At 39.1% G+C, this 24,780-nt stretch overlaps 2 protein-coding genes across 3 annotated transcripts; both read right to left on the bottom strand.

Annotated features, from left to right (window-relative positions):
• Window positions 1-13,579: 13,579 nt before the first annotated feature.
• Window positions 13,580-19,595, bottom strand: LOC147570643 (putative disease resistance protein RGA1). The gene is given in 9 exon segments (XM_086664659.1): window positions 13,580-13,588; window positions 13,651-13,802; window positions 14,029-14,731; window positions 15,145-15,208; window positions 15,317-15,383; window positions 16,063-16,659; window positions 16,728-17,027; window positions 17,680-18,719; window positions 18,721-19,595. Coding segments are annotated over 9 exon segments (3,795 nt in total). The 5' UTR covers window positions 19,584-19,595.
• A 974-nt stretch (window positions 19,596-20,569) lies between these two features.
• On the bottom strand, window positions 20,570-23,357 carry LOC147570642 (5'-methylthioadenosine/S-adenosylhomocysteine nucleosidase-like). 2 transcript variants are annotated; one of them, XM_086657207.1, is made up of 8 exons: window positions 23,155-23,357; window positions 23,002-23,065; window positions 22,462-22,553; window positions 22,028-22,134; window positions 21,749-21,823; window positions 21,481-21,555; window positions 21,090-21,182; window positions 20,570-20,970 (listed from the first exon to the last, which is right to left on the bottom strand). In XM_086657207.1, the coding sequence occupies exons 1-8, from the start codon at window positions 23,204-23,206 to the stop codon at window positions 20,773-20,775; spliced, it is 756 nt and encodes a 251-aa protein (XP_086513333.1). In that variant the 5' UTR covers window positions 23,207-23,357; the 3' UTR covers window positions 20,570-20,772. The 2 variants fall into 2 exon arrangements, with proteins under 2 accessions (XP_086513333.1, XP_086513334.1); XM_086657208.1 differs by having other exon boundaries at window positions 23,165-23,311.
• Window positions 23,358-24,780: the final 1,423 nt, after the last annotated feature.

Genomic DNA, 24,780 nt, shown 5'->3' with positions numbered 1-24,780 from the left:
TCTTTCTTTCTCTCTCTCTCTCTCTCAGTAAGGATGAGTCTCATTTGCTCAATTATTCTCTTTTTATGGAGCTCTGTCTCTATTCATTGAGTGGTGACTTTATGTCTTTTCCTTTTTCTTTTTTCCTAATGGTTTACAACTGTCTATGTGAAGATATTTCTGATATTAGCATACATGAAAAATATTGATTGGCCTTGAAAAACTTAGAGCGCCATGTATGATGTTTTTGAGTTTTTGTTAAAAAACAATTATCAATGGGACACTTTGTTAGACACTGTTAGAACTAAAAGTCGCGGAAGCTATCGAACCTATCTTAGAAATTGATCCTGTTATAACTTAAAGTCGCGGAAGCTATCGAACCTATCCTAGAAATTGATCCGATTATGAAGATTAATCGAAAAGCTAAGTCAAAATCAAATATGCGAACAGAATTTAACGAGGTTCGGCTTTAAAGCCTACGTCCTCGGGCGAACAAGAAATCTTTATTGAAGGATAGATGAAGACGACTAACACAATCCGCAAGTTCGTCCCAAGATGGTACCGTATAGTAATAACCTTCTATACTAAATCTTCGACGACCGAGAAATTTAACACCGCTCAAAGAACTATGAAAAATTTCTCTCACTCTTGCTCTCTCTCTCTAGCTCTCTAAAGAAGAGTTGTTGTTGCTTGTGTTGGTGTGTATTACAAAGACTCAAGACCCCTATTTATATAGGATATCAAACCCCATAAAAAGGAACTTTGGTTTCTAAATTACTTAGGTTTCTAAATTTTGGTGTCAATTGCCAAACCGCCTATATCCAACTTTGGATATCCACCGACCATAGCCAATTGAAGCCAAAATTGGAAATTGATTCCAAAATTGGAAAAGCCTCTCACAGATCCGATTATGAAAATTATCGAAAAGCTAAGCCAAAATCTAAATATGCGAACAGAATTAACGAGGTTCGGTTTTAAAGCCTACGTCCTCGGGCGAACAAGAAATCTTTATTGAAGGATAAATGAAGACGACTCACACAACTCGCAAGTTCGTCCCAAGATGGTACCGTATAGAAATTAACCTCCTATACTAAATCTTCGACGACCGAGAAATTAAACACAGCTTAAAACTATGAACACAAATTTCTCTCTCACTTTCTCTTTCTCTTTAGCTCTCTCTAAAGAAGAGTTGTTGTTGCTTGTGTTGGTGTGTAGATACAAGCACTCAAGACCCCTTTTATAATTAATATAAGCCGGTGGCATCACTCTAACCAAAATTTAGAAATTGAATCCAAACCGCGTATTAGCTTCAAAACTGCCTATTGCTTAAACCGCCTATTAGTTTTGGAAACTGCCAACTAAACCGCCTATACCATCTTTTGAAAACTGCCTCTTACAATTCTCCACCTCGTACACAATTTGATACACTTCAAATTTTGGACGAACACCAAGATACTCCTTGTAAGATATATCTGCTTCTTGTAACTTCATCCGACTGCACCATATGACCATAGCTGCCTACGTACCCTTTTACAGGATCAAGCCTACCGTAGTTCTACTAACCCTTCACATAAAGATTACCTTGTCGCCATTACACCCTTTCGGACAACTTAACACGAGCCGATTTGTAGCAATTTCAGGCAATGCTGAAACTTGCTACACGTCACCACTTTAGTCAACATGTCCGCGGTGTGTACCTTCATAAGAGAAACATCACCTTCCTCTATGACATCTCGTACAAAGTGATACCTGACATCGATATGCTTAGTACGAGCATGATGAACCTGATTCTTCGCCAAGTGGATCGCACTTTGACTATCACACCATACATCTATGCACTCCTGCTTAATCCCTAGATCATCTAGAAGACCCCACAACCACAATGCTTCTTCACACCCTCGGCCATAGTCATATACTCGGCCTCCGTAGTAGATAACGCAACTGTAGATTGTAACATCGATCGCCAACTAACTGGAGCACCATGTACCCTAAATACATAACCAGTAGTAGATCGTCTTCTATCTAGATCGCCAGCATAATCCGAGTCCACATATATAACAGCTTACCTGACATGTGTCTCCACCAAAGCACAAACCCGTATCAGTGGTACCCTTCAAGTACCTCAAAACCCACTTCACAGCTTCCCAATGTGTCTTCCTCGGGTTTGCCATAAACCTACTAACCACACTGACCGCCTGTGAAATATCCGGACGAGTACACACCATAGCGTACATCAAACTGCCAACTGCACTAGCATACGGTACACGATCCATATGATCCTTCTCCACCGTAGTAGTGGGAGATTGTTTTCCCGAGAGCCTGAAGTGTGGTGCCAAAGGTGTTGACACCGCCTTCGCATTCTGCATCCCGAATCGAGAAACTACTCGTTCGATGTAACCTTTCTGATTCAAGTACAGTTTCTTACTTGACCGCTCTCTCTTAATCTCCATTCCCAATATTTTCTTTTCAGCGCCCATGTCTTTCATCTCAAACTCTTGACTGAGTTGAGATTTCAACTTATTTATATCCACCATGCTTCGAGAAGCAATAAGCATGTCATCCACATACAAAAGGAGATAAATAAAGTCACCTTCGGGAAGCTTCTTGATGTATACACAACAATCATAGTCACTTCTGCGAAAACCATGCTTTAGCATGAAAAATCAAATCGTTTGTACCATTGGCGAGGGGATTGTTTCAACCCGTAAAGAGACTTCCTCAAACGACATACTTGATTTTCTTTACCCTCAACCTTGTATCCCTCAGGTTGAGCCATATAAATTTCTTCTTCCAAATCTCCGTGCAAGAAGGCGGTTTTAACATCGAGTTGTTCCAGCTCAAGATCAATGTGAGCAACAATACTCAATAGCATCCGAATAGAAGTCACGACCGGTGAGAAAATCTCATTGTAGTCGACCCCTTCTTTCTGTGCATAACCCTTGGCCACTAGTCTTGCCTTATACCTTGTACCCTTGATTTCGGAAGAATCCTCTTTCTTCTTGTACACCCATTTACAACCAATAACAGACTTACCTTCGGGCAATGGGACAACCTCCCATGTCTGGTTCTTGTGAAGAGACTCCATCTCTTCTTGCATAGCAACCAACCAACTCTCTCTTTCCTCCGCGGTAGTAGCTTGTTTGAAGGTGACCGGCTCGTCGTCTTCCACCGAGAGTGCATATTCAACCACATTTGCCTGCCCGTAATGCCTAAGAGGTTTGTCTGACCCCAACCTCTGTACCGGCTTATATAACCGTTTCGGCCTAGTGTGTACCGAAACATCCTGATGTTGTTGTTGTAAACTTTGTGTACCTTTCCCTTGAACCTCCTCATGGTCGGGTTCATCAATTTCCTCGTCCTGAGTACTATCCTGATGCTCCACCTGATCATGATTCATAGAAACCCGTTTGTCTTCGGCTTCTACTTCCACTACTTGAGTCTTAGTAGACCCAACATCACCACAACTAGGCACCGTAGCTTTCGCCATAGCTACAATAGACGACTCATCAAACACCACTTCTCTGCTGATTACGAACTTCTTGTTCAATCTCTGAATGGTGTGGTCAGAAGAATGTGGAGACCTGTTCACAATATAACAAGCTGTAGCAACAAATTTTGCCCACCATTCTACGCCTAATCCCGAATTGGAGCGCATACATCTAGCCTTCTCAAGTAGTGTACGGTTCAATCTCTCTGCGACTCCATTCTGTTGAGGTGTATTTACTACTGTCCAGTGCCTCACAATGCCTTCCTGATTACAAAACTCCTTGAATGCCCCATCCGTGTACTCGATCGCATTATCCAAACTTAATGTCTTCAGCTTTCGACCAGTTTTGTTCTCAATCATTGCTTTCCACACCAGGAACGTGTTGAATACCTCATTCTTATGCTTCAGAAAATAAAGCCAGATAAATCTCGAATGATCATCAACGAATGTAACAAAATACCTGGAACCACCCTTGGAAGGTAACTTTGCCGGTCCCCAGACATCGGTATGTACGTAGTCTAATACCTCTTTGCTCTTGTGCTTGCTTGAAGAGAACGTCACCCTGTGTGCCTTCCCGAACACACAATGCTTACAAAACTCCATGCGAGGCTTCTTCATGTCCTTCAACAAGCCTTTCCCGCACATCAAAGATAGACCCTTTTCTGACATATACCCAAGGCGCATATGCCTAAGCCTCGTACTAGCCGTTGGATCCCTTCCACTGATTCCTACTGCTACATCTCCAGTAATTTTTGTCCCCAAAAGTTTGTATAAATTACCGTAACGAGTACCTCTCATTACCACCAAAGAACCCTTAACGACTTCTATGGAGCCATTCTCTATAATTATCTTACAGCCGTTCCTCTCCAACACACCAAGGGAAATTAGATTTTTCCGCAAATCGGGTATGTGTCTTACGTCCGTCAATGTTCTCACCACTCCATCGTGCATCTTGATACGTATTGTTCCGAGTCCCACAGTTTTACATATACTATCATCACCCAGTATAACTGTACCACCATCTATACTCCTATAGGTAGTAAACCACTCCCTATTTGGATGTGACGCCCCTGAATCAAGCATCCACTTATTAGAGATCTTCTCAGACACCTCTGTTACCGAGAAACATTCGTCTGGGTCTTCTAACATATATCTCGCCTCTTGCATCTCTTGTTTCCCTTTGTAGCCTTTGTTCTTTTGCTTCAACTTTCTCTTTGGACAAGCCGCTTTAAAGTGGCCAAGCTCACCACAACTAAAGCACGTTTTCTTGAAAGAGCCTCTAGATTTGGATCTAGATTTCCCGCCCTTTCCCTTTCCTCTTTCATTACTCCTCCCCCTCGTTGCAAACAAACCTTGTGCTTGTTCCTTGTCTACTCCACCCGACGCCATACTGTTAGTAGCAACCTTACGAAGGTCATCCGCTAATAACGAATTTCTCATCTCTTCCATGCTTAGACTATCACCAACAAGCATCAAAGTTTGAACAAGGTTCTCATAGGATTTACGTAATGAAAGTAACAATATGAGGGCTTGGTCCTCATCCTCAACCTTAACATCAATATCCTTCAAATCTGAGATAATCCTGTCAAACCTATTCACATATTACTGAATAGAAGAACCCTCTTCCATTCTACATGTGAATAATTTGGATTTTAAGTAGACCCGATTCGTTAAAGTTTTCGTCATGAAACTGCTTTATAGCTTTAACCACACACCCGCCGCCGTTGTTTCTTCGTCTACTAGGAACGCCACGTCCCTCTTAAGACACAACATAATGGTAGCCCGTGCTTCGAGATCTAACTCTTCCCAATCCTCATCTGACATATCTCCTGGTTTCTTTCCCGTCAACGTCTTGTGTAATTTCTGCGAGATTAACAGATTCTTCATCTGCATCCGCCAATAAGAAAAATCGTTTTTCCCATTGAACTTCTCTATCTCATATTTCCCTGCTTTGACCGTACCACTTCTCGATCCCATCTTCTCTTCGTTCAATCTCAACAAAGCTCTTGATACCAATTGTTAGTACTAAAAGTCGCGGAAGCTATCGAACCTATCCTAGAAATTGATCCGATTATGAAAATTATCGAAAAGCTAAGCCAAAATCTAAATATGCGAACAGAATTAACGAGGTTCGGCTTTAAAGCCTACGTCCTCGGGCGAACAAGAAATCTTTATTGAAGGATAGATGAAGACGACTCACACAACCCGCAAGTTCGTCCCAAGATGGTACCGTATAGAAATTAACCTCCTATACTAAATCTTCGACGACCGAGAAATTAAACACCGCTCAAAACTATGAACACAAATTTCTCTCTCACTTGCTCTCTCTCTTTAGATCTCTTTAAAGAAGAGTTGTTGTTGCTTGTGTTGGTGTGTAGATACAAGCACTCAAGACCCCTTTTATAATTAATATAAGCCGGTGGCATCACTCCTAAATTGAACCAAAATTTAGAAATTGAACCCAAACCGCCTGTTAGCTTCAAAAACGCCTATTGCTTAAACCGCCTATTAGTTTTGGAAACGGCCAACTAAACCGCCTATACCATCTTTTGGAAACTGCCTCTTACAGACACTCTATTATGAGGTGGACACATTTATGTGGACACATTTATGTGGACACATTTATTATAGAGAGGATAAATCTAAGGCCCAAAAACACAGCCCAAATAGGAAATCCAACCCAATAGGGATTTATATTTAAAAAAAAACCCAAAATGTTAGATTACCTCTCTATCCCTCTAAAAGAAATTGTTCCCTCTCTTATCCCTCACACATTTCCCGCCCAAAACCACTTCCCCTCCCTGACTTCTGACTCGATTTGACCCGACACTGACCAGCCATCAAGACAAACCCACGCCATCTCTCTCTCTTCATTCATTCAAACAATTTCAGTCTATCTCTCCTCTCTATCTCTCCTCTCTATCTCTCCTCTCTACCTCGATCAAACGATTCAAAGCTGCCTCTCCGTCTCTCTCTCTTTCTCTTTTTCAAGCGAAACAATCTCCAGCCATTAACGCCTCTTGCATTCGAAACGTTACCACTGATTATCACTCACACAAACCTATTTAAGCTTTCGGATCTACTCATCTTTCTCTCTATTTCTCTCTGTTTCAACGAATCTCAAGCTTCTTTCTCGATTTCTCTCTCTTTCAAAACAGGTACGTCTCTGTTCTTCATCTAACTCTTGATCCTCTCTCTGTTGTTGGTAAATTTTTAGGATTGTTAGAACACTTTTGGGGTTTCTTGTTTCAGATCTGTGGTTTTTGGTACAGATTTAAGGGTTTTTGAAAATTTGGGGGAATTTTCAAACAATTAGGGTTTATGATTTCAAGTTTAGTAGTCTGATCTATAGTCTGTGATAAATCATTTTGGGTTGTTTTTCGAAAAAGTTTTAGGGTTAAGTTGCTCTAAAGTTTGTGATAAAACATTTTGGTTGTTGTTTTGTGATTTCGGAACCATTTGGGTGTTTATGGTTCTTCATCAAGTTTCTAGGTTAGTTTTGTTTTAACATTTAGGGTTGTGATCCGAAAGTTAGGTTTGTGTGGGGACATTTAGTACTTTGTCTTTGTTTTTTGGGGGTCTGTCTTTGTTTATGAACTGCATGATTTGGTTTATCATTGTGGGTTGTGTTGAAGAAATGTTGGATTATGTTCAGACATTTTGATAGTTGTTAGTGATTTCGAAAGCATGCATCTACACATAAAGGTCATTTGGGTGTTTATGATACTACATCAAGTTTGTAGGTTAGAGTTGTTTTAACATTTATGTTTCTGTGGAGAAATTTAGTCATTTGATCAAGATTTATGGGTTGTTGATTAACAGAATGTTTTTTCTTTAACATTCATGGGTGTGAAAAAAAAAACTAGTATATGTTTATACATTTTGGTTGTGTAGATACATTCTGCTTTTGTTTGTCTTTGTGTTTGTTTGAAACATATGAACTTTTGCAGACAATCCCAAGATGGCTAAAACTAACACAAAGAAAGGAGATGGTGCTGATAAGAAACCACAGACTCCTGTGAGGGCTAGCCCCAGGAAGAGACCTGCTGAAGAGGCGTCAAATGCTGGGCCGAGCAAAAAAGGCAAGAAAGTTGCCAGCCCCCAACAAGCAAAGGTGTGTTATTGTATAGACATTTTTTACAATGTTCTGACAATAATGTTTGTGTTCTTACATTTTTTATAATTGTTATGCATATTTGTTAGTGTGTTAACATTCTGTAAAATGTTTCTTCAGTTATTGATCTGTCATTATTGTGTAGAGGCCTATGCTTAATGTCTGGACACATTAAACAATGATCTGTCATTACTTATTGTGATGAAGCATTAAGTTTACTGTTGAACATTTTATTGAATGCCCTGACATTTCTGTTATTGTTTCTGTGAAGCACCGTGGGTTTACTTCAAAGGCGAGAGTGGACAAGGTGGAGCCTCAACCAAAACCAACAGAGGCTAAAGAGCAGAAGAAGAAAGCTGCTTTCAATTACAAATGTAACTTCAAAGCAGTTTTCAAGGTGGCGCGGGAATTGATGTCATTTATTACTGAAGAGCAAAAGGAGATGTTGCTTTCTTCACCATTCGGGGCCTTATTTAAGGCAGTGACCAGTTTTAGTTTCCGAACAGAGAATGTGACGGAGAAGCCGAACAAAGCCATCTATGATCTTCTGTACTGCTATGACAAACAGAGCCAAGCCTTCAACATCGGAGGGAAGTTGATTCAGTTCACTCCCGGAGATGTTGCTTTGTTGTTGGGAGTCCCAATGGAAGGACAAATATATGATGCATTCCCAACCAATGTCACCATAGATGTGGCTAAGGACGAGTTTTTGAGCAAGTATTTCAAAGACTGTGTTGTTGAGGGAAAGGCTTTATCTTTTGGGGGTCCCAGCATAGAAAAGGCGTTGCAACGGGCTGCAAGAACAAAGGCTCCGGCCATTGAGTTCTTGAAACTATGGATTATGTACATGGCAGCCACCTTCCTGTTCGCTTCAGCTGCCGGCTCCTCTGTTGTCGGGAGTTTTTATCACAATCTCCAAACGGAGAGAATGATGAAAAGAGTTTCATGGGCAAGAGCTATTCACTCCTACATGATGGAGAGAATAAACAAGCACTCAGAAGACCCGGCAAAAGCTTCAGGATGCCTGACTCTTCTCCCCGTAAGTATTCATTACAATGCACTTAAATGTTTCATAATTTCTTATAGTGATAAAAAAAAAAGTTAGTTTGCTCTGACATTCTTCAAAATGTTTCATCATTCTTTTGGGGCTTCTGTAATGCTGATACAATTTGTAGAATGTTTGGGCAATGTAAGAAATGTGTTTCCATTCCTTGTGATGATACAGAAAAACACTTCTGACCTATTTGTGTTTAATTTATTTGCAGTACTGGTACTGCATGCACACCAGGATCCATGAGGACCTGGTTGGAGAAGTAGGGGTCAGTCCTAGAATAGCTCGATGGGTGATCGAGCCATTCTTCCTTAAAGGACTGGAAGAAGAGCTGGAAGGCATTACAGAGGAGCAGGTAATTTGTTTCAACATTTCTTAAAATGTCACTGTGATTTTATAAAATGTTCTAACATAACTGATGTCTGAGTGACATTGAGGAAAATGTTGGAACATTTGCAAGAATGTTGGAACATTTAATTAAGTGCATGTGTTTTTTTTAGAGGTGTTGAGATAATAACCTTATGTATCCCTTCTTGTAGGTGAAGGTGGAGTTGGTGGCAGAGTCTGTGGAAGAGGAACAGTTGTTAAAGTTCACGGAGAGGGTGGTGGAGGAGATGAATGAGGAGGAAGTGGAAAAGTTGAAGGAGGAAGTGGAGAGGTTGAGAGAAGAAAATTTGTTGGTTAAGAGAGAGTGTGAGATGGTGAAGAGAGAGAGTGAGATGGTGAAGAGAGAGAGTGAGATTGTGAAGAGAGAGAGGGAAGTATTAAAAGAGGAGTTGGAGAGGATGAAGAGAGAGAGAGGAGCGAAAGATGATGTATTGGAGTTTGATTTTGGTGTAGGAGGGGAGGTGGATGTTAGAGAAGAGGTTGGTAGAGAGTTGGTGACTGTTGGAGAGGAGGTGGAGGGTGGGGAGGTTAGACAAGAGGTGGAGAGTGGAGATAGTGGAGAGAAGATAGTGGAGCAGGAAGTAGCCCCAGAAAATCCGGAACAAGTAAACGTAGAACCCAGCATCGAAAAAGAAAGTGATGCCGAAGCCCAAACTGAAGGAGCAGAAATAGACGACAATAAGGGTAAGAAGGCAATTTCTGATGAGTCGGTAAGGGGTCAATCTTCCGGGGAGGGCCAAAAGCAGGAGCAGAAAGTGAGCCAAGATGCTGGGTCAAGTGAGTAAATGCTCACGCAAATCTTTACTTCTGTTGACATTCCTGTCTTTGCTTGATTAGAATTTGGAAATGTTGGAGCAAATACCAGAATGCTTCAACATTTGAGATACTGTTATAAAAAGTAATGAATATTGTCTTTGCTTGATTAAAGTTGGTTTTATTTCTAGTTTATTTTTTTGAAGCAACGTATTAACTTGTGTGCAATCTATCTATCTTCTCTGAAATTCTTACTTACTTGTCAGATGATTGGTATGAACATAAATTGTTCCGCCATCGTTACAAGTTTTTTGATAAACGGTAAGTAAAAGAGTTCTATCGTACTCCCACGATGTCTTTTACCACGACAATTGAAGACTTTGTTTTACCACGAACGAACGACAATATACTGGTCGGCTAAGTAATAAATAAGAAACAAACAAGTAAGTGTTCTTCTCCCACATAAATACGTAAAATGTTTGAACATACGTGCTAACGTTTATATATATTGATCGAGAATTGGATAATAATTTATGTTAAGATTTGGTTTTCTATCGAATGTTGACTAGTTAAACGTGTGGTGGTGGGACAGGTGAAAAGCATTTTCCAAGTTTTTTGAATGTAGGTGAAAATGAGACGGAAGAAGAAAACTTTCAGCTGACTTGGCCTTCAGCTTTCTTTTCAGAGGTTTGCGAAGTGGCAAAAGTATATGAGAACTATGAGATCGTGGAGAACGAAAGTTCTTCTGAAGACGATTTTGTAGATAAGCCAAAGGTTGAAACGGCTGAAGCTGTGGAAAAGAAAGATAAAAACAAACCAAACTCTTTGGTTAAGAGGGTTAAAACACAGCCAAGAACCCGAACCATGACCGAGAAAGGAAAGCAACTCGAGAAGAAAAAACCAATTAATGTAGATGAAATTGTAGAGTTGGGAGGTGGAAGGTCAGCAGCAGAGGAGGAAGGCAAGAAGCTAGGTAACTGGAAAAGAAGCCCGGTGTGGAAGAAGTTGAAGGAAGAAGAAAAGGGCCTGTTGGAAGAATTCATCAGGAAAGGTGACAAAAGGTACGAGAAAGTTACTGTAATGTTCATGCATTTACAGTTATGTTTGCACATTACAGTTTGTGTTTATGCATGTATATCTGCTTACTGTAATGTCCATGCATTCTCACAAATGTCATAACATTAGCAACTGTGACACTTGTTTTTTTCAAATGTTGCAGCACGAAAGTCTGGTTCAGTAATGGGATCAACGACATTTGTGGGAAGCAGCTAGATATGTTGATGATGAATCTGGAGTGCGACTCACAAGTTATTAACTGGGCGAGTTCGTTCGTCACTAATCACGAGGATTTGAAAGAAAAGAGTGTCCTATGTCTACCATCAGAAATCTATGTGAGTTTAGTGATTAGAATGTTTTCCTATCATCATCTTTTATATGAGTGAACATTTTAATAACTTTGTGTATGTTCTACAGACGATGATCAAGTCCGAGGTCAACCAACCTTCTATCGAAAGAATGCTCAACCGTACGTTGAGTAATAATGCTGGGAAACCGGAGATCTTATTTGTGTGTGCACCTATCTGCCATGGGGGGCACTGGACACTATTGGTATATAATGTATTTCTCCATCGGTGGACCCATTATGACTCAATGTCATTTGATAAGAAGAATGCCAAGGAGTGTTACGAAAATGCCCGGGAGTACGCGGCATATATTGAGGATGTAATGGAAGAAGTGGGATTCACAATGTATGGAACCCAACAAAGATATGCTGACGTTCTTGGGGAGCCCCAATTCCCAACTCAGGGAGAAAAGTAAGTGTTTTCAAACTTTATTTGTTCCCAACATTAAGATGCATGCTTTAATTAGTATGAAAATGTTCAAACATTTCGCGAAATGTTTAACAAAAGTCTTTTATGTTTTTATACAATTGATAAAAAAACACGTCATTTAATATAATGTTTCTGATTTGTGTGGGAATGTAGAAACATTATTGGTTATGCTTTAACATTCCATTTGTGTCTTGAACAGTCCGGATTGCGGTCTATTTGTTATTTTGAAAATTGAAGAGCTAGTCCAAGACTGCATGACTACTGGCCCCAAACAGCGTACAAAAAACCCAGATTGGGTCTCCCGGGCACAAAGGAAGAGGGCTAAGATCACGCACAATATATTGAAGGAGAACACAATATCTTGGAGGATGGGACGATGTTGAAAGTGTGGTTGCCGTGAATATTTTTTTGTTTGGTGAAAGATCTTTTAATCAAAAATGAAGTAGTTGTTGAGGTAACGGGTTATGTTCGCTAAACCCGAAACCACTTCATTCTTGATTAGATTAAAAACAATGATGGTTTGTAAATTATTTTGTGAGGTTAACGACATACAATGATTTTGGATGGGATATTTATGTTAAAACTAAAGGAAGTAAATTTGAATATATTATTATTTTTCTTCAACATCATGTGTGACATGCATTGTCCCCTTAAAGTTTGTTTCAGGAAAGAACATACACAGACATGTTAGAACATTCCTCTTAATGGTTGGAAATATGGACAAATGTCTCGGGAAATATGTAATACTGAACCTTCATTGTCTAGAATGTATTCACTAAACTTCATAATGTGGACACATTGTAAATAATAGCTAGACATGTAGTAATTGATTCACAGAACATTTTGTAGAATGTTATCACATATTCACTAGACAAAATATATATGTACTAAAGACCAAAAGAATTTCCTAAACATTGAGCACAATGTAACAACACTCTGTTACATGTTGGGACATATCGGTGAATGTTATAACATTTAGTAAAATGAGACTACAGTTGGGCTCGACATGTCGCACTGTTGTGATAAGCGGGTTGGTTGCACCTGCGACATATTCTTTTCCTCCTGGTAACATCTCCGGAACTCTGCAACCTTGTTGTACGTGGTCTGCCTGGTGCCCTTCTAACTAGTGGAGGAAGAGTCTTGGTTAATGGATCAAAAGTATATGGTTCGTCAAAATTTGGAACGGGGTAAACACAATGTTGGTATGTGTTCCTGTAAGACTCCACGGTCCAGACCGGATCGAAAAAACATGTACTATCACCACGAGTCTTGTTGATGCATAACATTGCATGTTGACACGGAAGAGAATCTACTTGCCAACGCCGACAAGAGCATGTGAGAGTACCAAGATTTACGGAATGGCGTGGAGTAGAATATACTTCATAAACAAGTGGGGCTGCCTCGACGTATCTCCAAGTCTCCGCAACTTTGTATTTCGCTTGTTGCTCCAAGTTAATGGATGGGCAAAGAAATGTATTCCATCCAATAGAAGCGTCTCTATGCTTTCGCATCTTGTTCATAATCTTCTGTCTTATGGCATCCAACAATGCTGTAATAGGGAGCACGCGGGCTTTCTTGACCATGTTGTTGAAGCTCTCAGACAGTTGGGAAGTGATGGCGCCATACCTGTGAAAAAACATTAAATGGGATGCTTGTAAAACATCGTGTCGTGTTAAAACATTGCGCGAAATGGCTAAACATGTATATGCCTGGCGAAACACATGAACAAATGTCCATTCATAACAGAAAGATATGATTAATGTTAAAAAATAACTGAAAAAGATAAAACAAAATACCTATCCCCTGGGAAAAAGGAATCTGCCCATGATTCAGGATTAAGGGATTGGAAAAACCTCTCGACATTGGTTCCACCCATCTCAACCATTTGTTCAATGGTTGCGTGATACTCGCTCTCGGGTAATGCCCGTGCCGCCGTAAACATAAGACTCTGAAAATAACGTGACTGGCGCGCCCCGTTACGTATCCTCAAGTTCAGATTACATCGTAAGTGCCAAGCACAGAATGAGTGATGCGCGGTGGGAAAAACGTTCTTCACGCCTTTTAGAATTCCAGCATGTCTGTCCGAAATAAAGGTGTAACGTTTGATCGGATCTACTGCTAATTTCAAATTTTGCAAAAACCAATCCCAATTCTGATCATTCTCAATGTCCACAACTGCGTAAGCAATGGGGAAAAGACCTAACAAAAAAAAATGAAATAAAAAATTAGTTCTGTTGATGCATGAATCAAAAGTGCATAAGCATTTTTGGAAATGTAAACACATATTTGGGAATGAGGTATGACTTCAGTAAATTACGCCGCATCTTTATCTATGTCCCGTCAATAATGATCATGATCTAACATTTTGTCACGTGTTAGCAGGAACGCTAGAATGTTAACATGTGATGTGAAAATGAAAACATACCGTCGTTTCCGTCCTTGGTAACCGCAGCCAAAATGCAGCCATTAAAACGAGTTTTGGCGAATGTTCCATCAATATAGATCACAGGGCGACAGTGTTGAAACCCAAGGATAGATGCGTGAAGGGCAATAAAAACTCGGACAAATCTGTTGGTAGTGGGTTCGATTTGCAAATCAATTATGCTATTGGGATTAGTACTCTCCAAAGCATCTACGTACCACTTCAACTTTGCGTAGGAATCACCCTCCTGCCCAAATACTTTGTCCATGGCTACCTTCTTACCACCGTAAGAAAAATAATAGGTCAACTCAACACCGTAATCGTCTTGAAACTTTTCTTTAACTTCAGCAGTACTCCAATTTGGGTGTCTTCTGATGTCTTCATTCATTAGGCTGCCAACAAGTTTACTAGACAACTTGGGATCCGCAGGTTTGAGAACAACATCGAGACAATCGTGATTCGGTTCGTACTCTTTCAACAAAAAAACGGATTTACAGCCCAATGGTGCAACCCCGTGCACTCTCCAATTACATCCGGGTTTGGAACAAACGGCAGTGACACGACCTGGTTCATTCTTGATATATTTGTAGTTGTTCTTGGTTGCAATGGTATATCGACCAAGAGCGTCTCGAAAAGCTTTAACACCACCGGGGAATATTTGGCCAATCTCCGTAAATACGTCGCCCCATGAGTCACATACTAACTTCTTCTCATTATTTTGAGATGTAGAAAGTGACCTTTCAGTTTCCATACTGCAAAATTGAATAGAATGTTATGAAAGTATCATCAATTGTATTAAAATGTTAACAAATGTGTGAACATCTACTGTAATGTCTAAACACCGAGCATAATGTTTTGACATGCGTAGGAATGTTTGGTTATCAAGGAGAATGTCGTAGAATTATACGAAATGTGTGAGTTTATGTGAAAGTGATGGATAACATTATACTGATTGTTTCGAATATGTGGTATAATCAGGTGGTCCAAGAAGCAATGTCTGATCATTCTATAAAATGTTGAAGCAATGTCTAATCATTCTATCAAATGTTGGTCTAACTGCTAGTTCAATAGCTATGAAACAAATGTGTTAACACATGATGAACTACTTTTAACATGTACCATGTGTTCAGACATTTTAGAAAATGTTAAAACAAACTGTAAAGTTGTACCAGAAACCAAACAACTGATTATACCACATATTCGAAACAATCAGTATAATGTGCTAACACATGATAAACTACATTTAACATGTACCATGTGTTCAGACATTTTAGAAAATGTTAAAACAAACTGAAAAGTTGTACCAGAAACCAAAAAATTGTACGGACAGCGGTAGAACTGTACGGACATTCCAGAAACTAAACAGTAGACGAGAAGGAAGAACAAGAGCATAAAAATCATAAAAAAAAGATTCAACATCAACAGTTACCTGGATTTATAGGACAAGTATGGTGATTCGAACAAGTTGATGAGTCTAGAAACAAACAAGTTGATGGCTTATCTCTATGATGACTGAAGGAATAAAGGGTTTTGTAACTCGGTTTGGAGATGTAGGTGATGAATGAAGGAAGATGATGACAATATTAGAGAGAGAAACGTGAAAACGAAGATGATGATCGAAGAGATGAAAACGAAGATGATGATCGAAGAGATGAAACGTGAAAACGAAGGTGATGACTGAGATAGATGAAGGTGGAAAAAAAGGGTTTCCAAAATCGGTTTAGGTAGAGAGATAAAGTGAAAAAGATTTTGGAGAGAGAAACTAAATCAGATTTTGGAGAGAGAAAGATATGAGTTGTTAGAGTTGAGGGATATATATAGGAGGGCAAAAGAGGGTTTACAAGAAAATAGGAAATCTTAGAGATAAGAGTTGGGCCCGGATTGCACATTGGGATGTGTATTTGGGTTTGATATGAGTTATTATTTGATTATTGGGTTTTGGGTGAGATATTAAACCTTGTTGGGTTTTTTTTTGTATTTGGGCCCAAAATTTGGGCCTTTCATCAAAAAATTCTTGTTGAATTCCGTTGCAGTTACCAAGTTCTAGCACCAACAAATTTGGTAGAGACAAATTTGTAGTCATCCATGACGGAAGTTTCGAACCTTTATAGCCATTAACACTCATTTGCTTCAGATTAGAATGAGGTTGAAGGCCCTCCAGTACGTCTTCATCCAAATGTCCATTTTCGTCAACATCATTATCATTAATAGGTAAATGACTACCCCAGTTTAGTGTCAAAAAGGTAACATGTGATTTTTCCCTTAAATTAGCTTGTTTGGCTTCCTCTATTCCACCACTTCTTACCCTCTTCAAATAATTGATCTTTAACGTAGCACGAATGAGGTTTGGACCTCCCAGGTCTCCAATACCACCAGCACAGTGTGATCCGCTCACATCATACCTATCTAATCTTTCAAGGCGAGTTAGGCGATCCATACCTAACATTGTTCCTTTGGTGTTGTAGGACCATGTAAGACTTCTCATGTTGGTCCAATTTCCTATGTACTTGGGAAGCTGACAGTTCCCCAGATTTACTTCCTCCAGATTGCATAGCCCCCCGGTACTAGTACATGACTCTGGTAACAATCTGATTTTAGTACCTTCCAGGTTGAGTTTCCTAAGTTTCAAATTTCCTATTCTTCAGGTAGTACTTCTACCTCGCTCCGCTGAAAATCTAATTCGGTCAATTCTGTCAATTCACTGATAGTGTCAGAAAAATCTCTTATTCTTGTCTCCGAAATATCTAGGACACGTAAACGTTTCAAAGCTCCCAACTCTTGCGGTAGCTCACTAAGATTTGTACAACAGTTAACGTTCAACACTTCCAAATCATGACAATCATTGACCGACTCAGGTAATTTATTTATCTTAGTACCAAAGAGATCAAGAATTCTCAGTTTTTTCAAATTTCCAATATCACTTGGTAACCCTTGTAACTGAAAACAACATGGGAGGAACAAAAACTGCAAGTTAGACAGGGTACAAATAGACTTGGGCAATTCTTCAAATTGTAGACATGAAGACAGAGCAAGATGCCTTAGATTTTTTAATGCTCCAATGTCATATGGGAGACATCGAAGACCCCAACTGTTTTCTAAAGGATTTATCAACTTTTCATAGGCTTCAGCTCCCTATGGCATTTTTGTAAATAATCTAATATAAGGAAAAGACGAAACTGACCTTATTGCAAACCAGTTTGCAAACGAGAGTGCAAACTAGTTTGCAAACGAGATTGCAAACCAGTTTCTAAAGCTTTGCAAGACAAATCAAATTGCAAAGTAGTGCAAACTAGTTTGCAAAGCTCTGCAAACCAGATTGCAAAGTGTGTGCAAAGTCATTGCAAGGCAAACCAGATTGCAAAGCAATGCAAACGGGATTGCAAAGCTCTGTAAACCAGTTTGCAAAGCTCTGCAAATCAGATTGCAAACCGGTGCAAACCAGTTTGCAAAGCTCTGTAAACCAGATTACAAAGCACTGCAAACCAGTTTGCAAAGCTTCGCAAGCTAAGATTCCAAGGGCAGTTTCGGCATTAGAAATGAGAGTGCTTTTAGAATTGTCCTTCAAGCCTATTTCCAAACTATATATGGGGCCTAAAAGGACAAAAAGATAACTTGTCTTTTTAACAAAAAAAAACATGAAATTGGGCCTCCGACCCAATTTCCTGTTTTCTAAATGGAGTGTTTGCAAATTATATAGAGCACTAATATTTAAATCATGTACTTGGAGTGAGCATTTTGAGAGGTTAAGGTATCTCAAGTGTTTCAATTTGGCAATAGAAAGAGGTGAACTCGTAATCGTTGAATGACTCAAATCTAATATGCGTAAGTACTTATTTCTGAAGACACAATTAGATTTCCATTGATCTCTTGCATTGAAGGTAAGAAAAGTGTGCAGTTTGTTTGGAAATGTTGTTGAAAGTTCTTTCTTGTCAAAATCCACCCCTAGACGACGAACTTCTTTGTTAGAAATGACATCCATCTCGCTCACCTTCACATTTAAGAACTCGTTATCCTCACTAACACTTTGTGCAAGGTCATATATAAGATCATGCATCTTGTACTTATTATCTCTCGACCGTGACAAATCTCGGAATTCTTTTGGTGAATACTTTTGGAATAATGAAGTGTTTACCAAAATATCAAAACATTTATTTCCTTCTTCTTCCATTGGTGATGGAACAAACCCTTCTGCTATCCACAATTGGACCACAATTGTTCTCTCAAACACCCAGCCCCTTGGAAATATAGAACAATAAGAGAAACACTGTGTTAGATTAGGCGACAAATGATCGTAACTCAATTTCAGTATTTCCTTTATTCTACTTTCATTTTCTAAGATTTTCATTATGGGCATGTCTTTTATTTTTACCCAGTCGCTTTGTTGGTTTTTGTTGTGCATAAGACTTCCTAGTGTTTGTGCTGCAAGGGGAAGGCCGCCACATTTACTTGCTATGTCTTTTCCTAGATCCATCATATCAGAACTCTCCCGTGCTCCGCCAGGAGAAAATGCTCGGTGTTTGATGATAGACCAGCAACCCTCGTCCGAAATTTGTTGCAAAATATATGGAGAAATTGCTCCCCTAATGTTCGATGCAACCTCAACGCTTCGCGTAGTTACCAAAATTTTCCTCCCTTGAGCACCAACTACCAACCGACTTTTAAGACTTGCCCATTTTCCAATATCTTTGTCAAAAGTCATCGAGGACTAACAATTATTTCTTAGAGTTCAACTCTTCACGAAGTCGACGTACCAATATGTCAGTAGTTGGTGTGTCAGAAGTGGATCCGCCAGTAATTGAGCAAAGGATATCTTTTAAAACTTTATCGACAACAATATCTCGATCAGAGACATAAACCCATAATTTTAAGTCAAAGTGTTTGGTTACAATCTCGTGACTATAGACTCGCTGAGCAAGTGTTGTCTTTCCAATCCCTCCCATACCCACAATGGATATGACTGAAACTTTTTCATCATCATGTGAGTTAATTAGTAAGCCAACTATGTTGGATATATCATTCTCCCTTTCTACATTAATTTCCGAGTCATCCCCATAGGAGTCAGTGTTGTTCCGGCCGTCCCATTGAAGATGATCACTAGTACTACTACCCAGCTGGTTGAATCCAAAGCTAGCCATATCCTTGGTAACAGCATCTAACTTTGTATTGATAGTTTTGATTTTAGTAGTCATCTGGTAATTGAACACCAATTGGTTGTTGGACACTAGTGAAAGTAAATAATTGCGTACCTTGTCTCGCTTATGACTACGGTTCATAATGTGGTCTCGACGCATTAATTCGTAGGCAAACTCGTCGAGCACGCCGTCAGCATCATAAGCAACATCTCTGAGGCGTTTCATCCAAAGCTTGACTGAATTTTCATTCACTTGTCGATTTTCGGCATCAGATATTACAGCCAAAATCATCTCCAGTGTTTTTTCGAGATTTTTCAGATCACCTTTGACGTTCCAAAAAGGACTAATATCATTTGAGATGACACCCACCAGTTTCTTCAAGATTTCAGTTACACCATTAACTAGGAGACCTTCAACTATTGGCATTCTTTGTTTCTTTGTTTCTTTCTTTCTCTCTTAGTAACTATGAGTCCAGTTTTCTTAATCAATCTCTTCTTATGCACGCCCTCTCGCTATATTACGACGACTTTCTCTGTAAATGTTAACAAATTAAGACCCAGCCCCAAAACGTCATTTGGAGGCTGGGTCATATCTTATCCACCTCAAGTAATAGTTTTTTAAACCAACTGTCATATATAATTAGTGTACAAGATTACATTTCATATTAGGACACTTGCGAGATTGACTAATTTTTAATCATGGTTGTTTGGTTTGTTTTCCCTAATCTATTGTGCTAGTGTATCTGTTTTTTAATTGAACTTTCTATTTACATGACAAAATTTATAACTAACAATAGAAGCATACATCGTAATTATTTTCTCCTTCAAGTGATGCGACTTCAAGCGCATGTGCTTTTATTGATCTTCGAGTGAGCAAATATATTATGTTTTCGGAATCCACTTCAAAAACTAACTTTTTGTCAAAAAAATTGTATTTGGAAAACAAACAAAGAAGAATGGACATTCAAGACTTGAAAGGTGTATGAGATACATTTCTTTAAAGCAGTATTTGTCCCCTTTTGGATTGATGAATGTTACTAGACAATTTGCTTCCCAGAAATGACAAACCTTTCGTGAAAAGTTCACGACACCAAGTAATTTGGGAAGATCCACGTTTGGAGTTTAAGAATATTTCATGATTGTCCAAGTAATTTGGGAAGATCCACGGGGAAGTAGATTTTTCATTTTTCCATGTCTGTCTATTTATCTTTTCGGAGAGATCGGGTGATTAATATATGTTCTCTTTTGCCTGTTTTATTTATTTATTTATTTAATATGGAGGTTTTCTTTGAGAAGTTTTAGGGTAGCTTTTGTCCAAAGAAAGGAGAAGTACTAAATTATTCCCTCTTGATCGAAGAAAAAGATAATGAATCATTTCCTTCTTTCATGAATAAATCTGGACACAAACAGACATGAGTAAGAAAAAGAGAACATATATTAAGCGGCCAGAAGGCCAAGAATGGTTACAAAGATTACTGTAAAACAATGAAAACGAAAAATCGTCGTTAACAACTGACAATGAAAAAAAAATGTGATATCCTATGTATTGCTTCTTTGTGTGTGTTTTAAGATCATAAGAGTCAAATCTGCAACTATATTCTTCCTTTTAAAATGAACTAGAGCTCATCAAGACACTTCCCACTTATAAAATCCACAGCCTGGGTAACTGCCAGATCAAGTGCAGCAGTCACTGCTGCTAAATTCTGTCTGAATTCATCGGCAGTTACTTTATCTCCATCGATGATGTCAGTTACAGCTTTCATGAATATTGCAGGAACTGATAACAAATCAGCCACGTATGCCACGGCTGCTCCCTTTTCAGAACAAAGAGTAGCAAATCTTAGGAGGTAAAATGGAGTATCAATCTATTTGTTATGATCAGGGTGGTAAAAGAGTGACGTCATGAAAAGGAGGAATATGATAAGAAGCTAACCTCCATATCTTTTATTGTTGCATCATTAGCAGTAATTTGTACTTCATCCTGTGGTGACATATCCAATGAATCACCAGTAGATAATTTGCCTACCTGAGATAATCCACATTTTTTTTTCTTCAAAAGGCAAGATTTAATTTGTAAGACCCGAAGGCTAAGAATGATAATCCACATTCTTTATATCTGAAAGCCCTATAGAAGTATTAGATTTGATTTCTGAAGTGATTGCTTCCAGAGAGCGAGTTCCTCAGAACTTCAAAGATACTATTATTGTTCCTCTGTTTCTATAGGAACTCATTAATGATAAAGAGATGTGAATCTCTGACAGTGAGAAAGAAACACCGGAAACTAGTCTAGTATAACATGATCATCAAAATATCACAATAATCACCTTAAGGTTTAGTTCCTTCCATAGATTTGGAGTTGAAAGGGTACGTCTGGCACCAATTCCATAAGCATCAAAACCCTGCACAAGAATTAAGAGGTCTATGTTTACAGAGAGATAGAATTACTAACAAGGTTGTGTGATTAAAAGAGCCAAGGAAGCAGTGAGTAGTGTAAAATGTAGTAACCTATCACTAATGACACTGTTGCCTCTGATGGTCAAACTGGTGTGTCTTAGGTGTAAAAGATTGAAGAAGAAAAAGATGGACTCTTACAGGTATTGGTATTCTTCTATCATGAAAAGCGACATCAGATACTACATATACATCTCCAATGCATGCCCCTTTGGCCTGAAAACATCCATTTGTCAACCCATTTAACGGTTTGGTAGTCAAAACATGGAATAGAACTTCCTCTAACAAGATTTACAAAACTGAATGAGAATATATAAACTTTTCTGCGCAGAAAGAGGAGACAAGTTACTCCAAACAATAAGAATCATTTGAATATCAAGGCAAACCTCAGTAAAAGAGGTATATGCACAATAGTACCACCTTAAAGCCACCGGCTGTTCCTGCATTTATGATCAGGTCTGGATGCAATGCCTGAATAGATGCATATGTTACAAGCGATGCAGAAACCGTGCATACACTGTTAACCCCTGCAAGTAAGGTATTCAAAGGACTTTTATCAACAGTCGCATAAGGGCAATGGTAGAACCAAAACCATATTAAGAAGTAGATTGATGACCCAAGATATCTTCAGACTGATGAAAGTATTTGCATATGCTAAAGAATAAGATCTACCCTTTTATTCGTTCTTTGGTTACTAAACCCACTAAACTGCAAAGTTAGCTCAAACTACTAGAAGCAAATCTGCTTTAGGATAACTTCAAATGTTTAATCCACACGACACTCAATTTCGACAAGTATATAAAATTTTGTTATAAGAAGCATTTTGGGTACAAATCAAAGACATAGAAAACTACCCAAGACCAAATCTTTTCCAGGCCAGATTAGATCAATATGCAAATCTCTGTAAATCCCATGATATCTAACCCAAGGAACTCCTCTAGGGAACCTGAAAAATAATAAAACATAAAATCTCATTATCTCAAACCTTAATAAAATGTTACGAAAAGGTAACTCATTTTAGTATGAATCATAAAACAAGTCCGAAATTTCTTCGATACCACTTGCAACGCCCCAAGCATTAGTAGTTAACGATATTGTCCCCTCTTTTCACACCTCACACAAGTAGGGGGGTTTTGTTCTTGGCTAAGACACCACGAGCCCCCTCAAAAGGACTCACCACTTACCAAGCTTGAGCGTACACCTATAGCCTAGGTTCCTGACAGTCTCGTGAGCAATGTGCGACTAATATTATTCATCTTTAAATAGTACTACTAGATATCATACAAATCTAGAAATCAAGATTGGATTTTTAGGTCATTATTTAAGAAGCTGAACTAGTAGATAACTAATGGTGATAGAGAAAACCTAGAAAAAGTGATGAAACAACGACTTACAGAGGATGAAGGTCTTTGGATAGCTTAAATTTGTTAATTAATGGAACTGCTTCTTCCTCCATAGCTGATTTTTATGAACCAAAATCCAGAAAAAATAGTAAGTTAAAACCCTGAAAAGTGCGATTAATTAAGCAAAATAGAGAGAGAAACTACCGATTATTACAACGATGTTTAAGATTGGCATTTGATTTGCTTCTTCAGCCATGAACTTGTCTCTTTCTCTCTCTAAAACTCTCGCCGGACTCTGACAGAGAAGGAAGGCTCTGTTTGGTTGTTTCAATTTGTAAATTGGCCAATCACCACCAAGTTGCTTGATCGGGTTTGTGTTCTCTCGGGTTACTCGGTTTCGAGTTGGGTATTAAGAGGGTTGGTGGGTTTACCCCACACCCAAACGGGTTTGTATTGCTTCTTGAGAGCGGCTAAAGGCGCCTTCAATAATTGTTCTTCGCGCCTCATGGTGGAGTAGATTGATCGGAGTCAATATACTTTGACTCCGGACAGTTATAGGTACCCTTCTCGGACTGACCAATCTGAGTGTTAAAGCAAGGGAATCAAACCCTTTTGCTGTTATTCGGTGTATAGACAAAAGATTTGCAGGTTTTTGGCTGAGAGGAAGAAAATGATGGAAGAGGGAGAAAGTCGTGAGAGAAGGATGATAGACGGTGCACCTTTTGCATAATCGTATGGGGCGTGAAGACAGGGGGAGAGGCGGGAAGAGAGGGGTGAGACGCGACGAGCAATTCTGCAGGAGCCTTTAGCCCCTCTCTTGCTTCTTTACTAGAGCGTAGTTCTTTTTTTTTGGAAATCAACTATGATCTACGTTAGTCATAACCCGACAAACTTATTATTGTTTATATCTTTAATAATCCAAATCCAATAAGTGTGAATTCCAGTTCTTCTCGAAATCGAACTAGGGACCTCCAAGATTTCAGATTTTATGTAAATACTACTATCAACCACTTGGACAACCAAGTGTTGACTGGAGTGTAGTTTTGTGGTATAAAAACCGCAAGGGAGAAAGAAAGAAGGGGTGTTTGGTTTTCTATATTGGCTAAGTCTGGCTTAGATGATTCATATATGCTCAAAGGAAATTTTGAAGAGTATAAAATTTTAAGAGAAAATAGTAAGTTTTGTCAAATTTTTCGGGCAACAAAATTTCAACTTCTTCTTCATCTCCGACCACGAATTACGGCTACCGCCATCATTCTCTCACCTCCTTCCACGTTTTCTCCCTCTCTCTCTCTCTCTCTCTCTCGACTCTCCTCCCACGCTCTCTCTTTCTCCTCCTTCCACGCCCTCTCTCTCTCGCTCACTCTCTCTTCCCACTCTTTCTTTGGTTTTTTTGGCGAAAGAGAGGATCCCCTTTGTCGAAAGTCGGCCAGTGATTTGGGAGAGTAATAAGAAAAAAAGGTTTGGAAGAACCAAAAAAATGCTGAAACTTTCGCCCGCATTTTTTTTGTCTCCGTGAAGGGGTGGTCATACCCATACTCAGTCATTAAGACAAATAGTGTGTGCACAAAAAAATCCTATTATAGTAAAGAAAATAAAAGCAACTATTGGTGGACCGACGTTTTTGAGGTGAATCCAAATCCAACCGTTTGGGTTCACCCAACTTTCATCAAGAAAGAATCCAACGTTTCATGCCAAATTCATGCCCAGAGCGTCGGTCTTCCCGTCTTCACTGTGAAGAAGAACCACAAGAGAGAATTTTCCGCATTAATATTTATAAAAGATTATTGTAGTAATTCCAACATTTCAACATCAGCAACAAATTCAAAT

This window comes from Eschscholzia californica, unplaced genomic scaffold (genome assembly GCF_041429995.1).
Source record: "Eschscholzia californica isolate CP2 unplaced genomic scaffold, dmEscCali1.0.p SCAF_1, whole genome shotgun sequence".
Lineage (NCBI taxonomy): Eukaryota > Viridiplantae > Streptophyta > Magnoliopsida > Ranunculales > Papaveraceae > Eschscholzia > Eschscholzia californica.
Note: the sequence above shows the minus strand (reverse complement) of the source record. Positions and strands in the feature narration are given on the sequence as shown.

Excerpts from the sequence above, each read along its gene's own strand:
- LOC147570642 (XM_086657207.1), bottom strand. The coding sequence starts at position 23,206 with ATGGCTGAAGAAGCAAATCAAATGCCAATCTTAAACATCGTTGTAATA. Across the intron at positions 21,556-21,748 it reads ATAGAAGAATACCAATACCT|GGTTTTGATGCTTATGGAAT; the intron begins GTAAGAGTCCAT and ends ATTCTTGTGCAG. Across the intron at positions 20,971-21,089 it reads CAACAATAAAAGATATGGAG|GGAGCAGCCGTGGCATACGT; the intron begins GTTAGCTTCTTA and ends TGTTCTGAAAAG.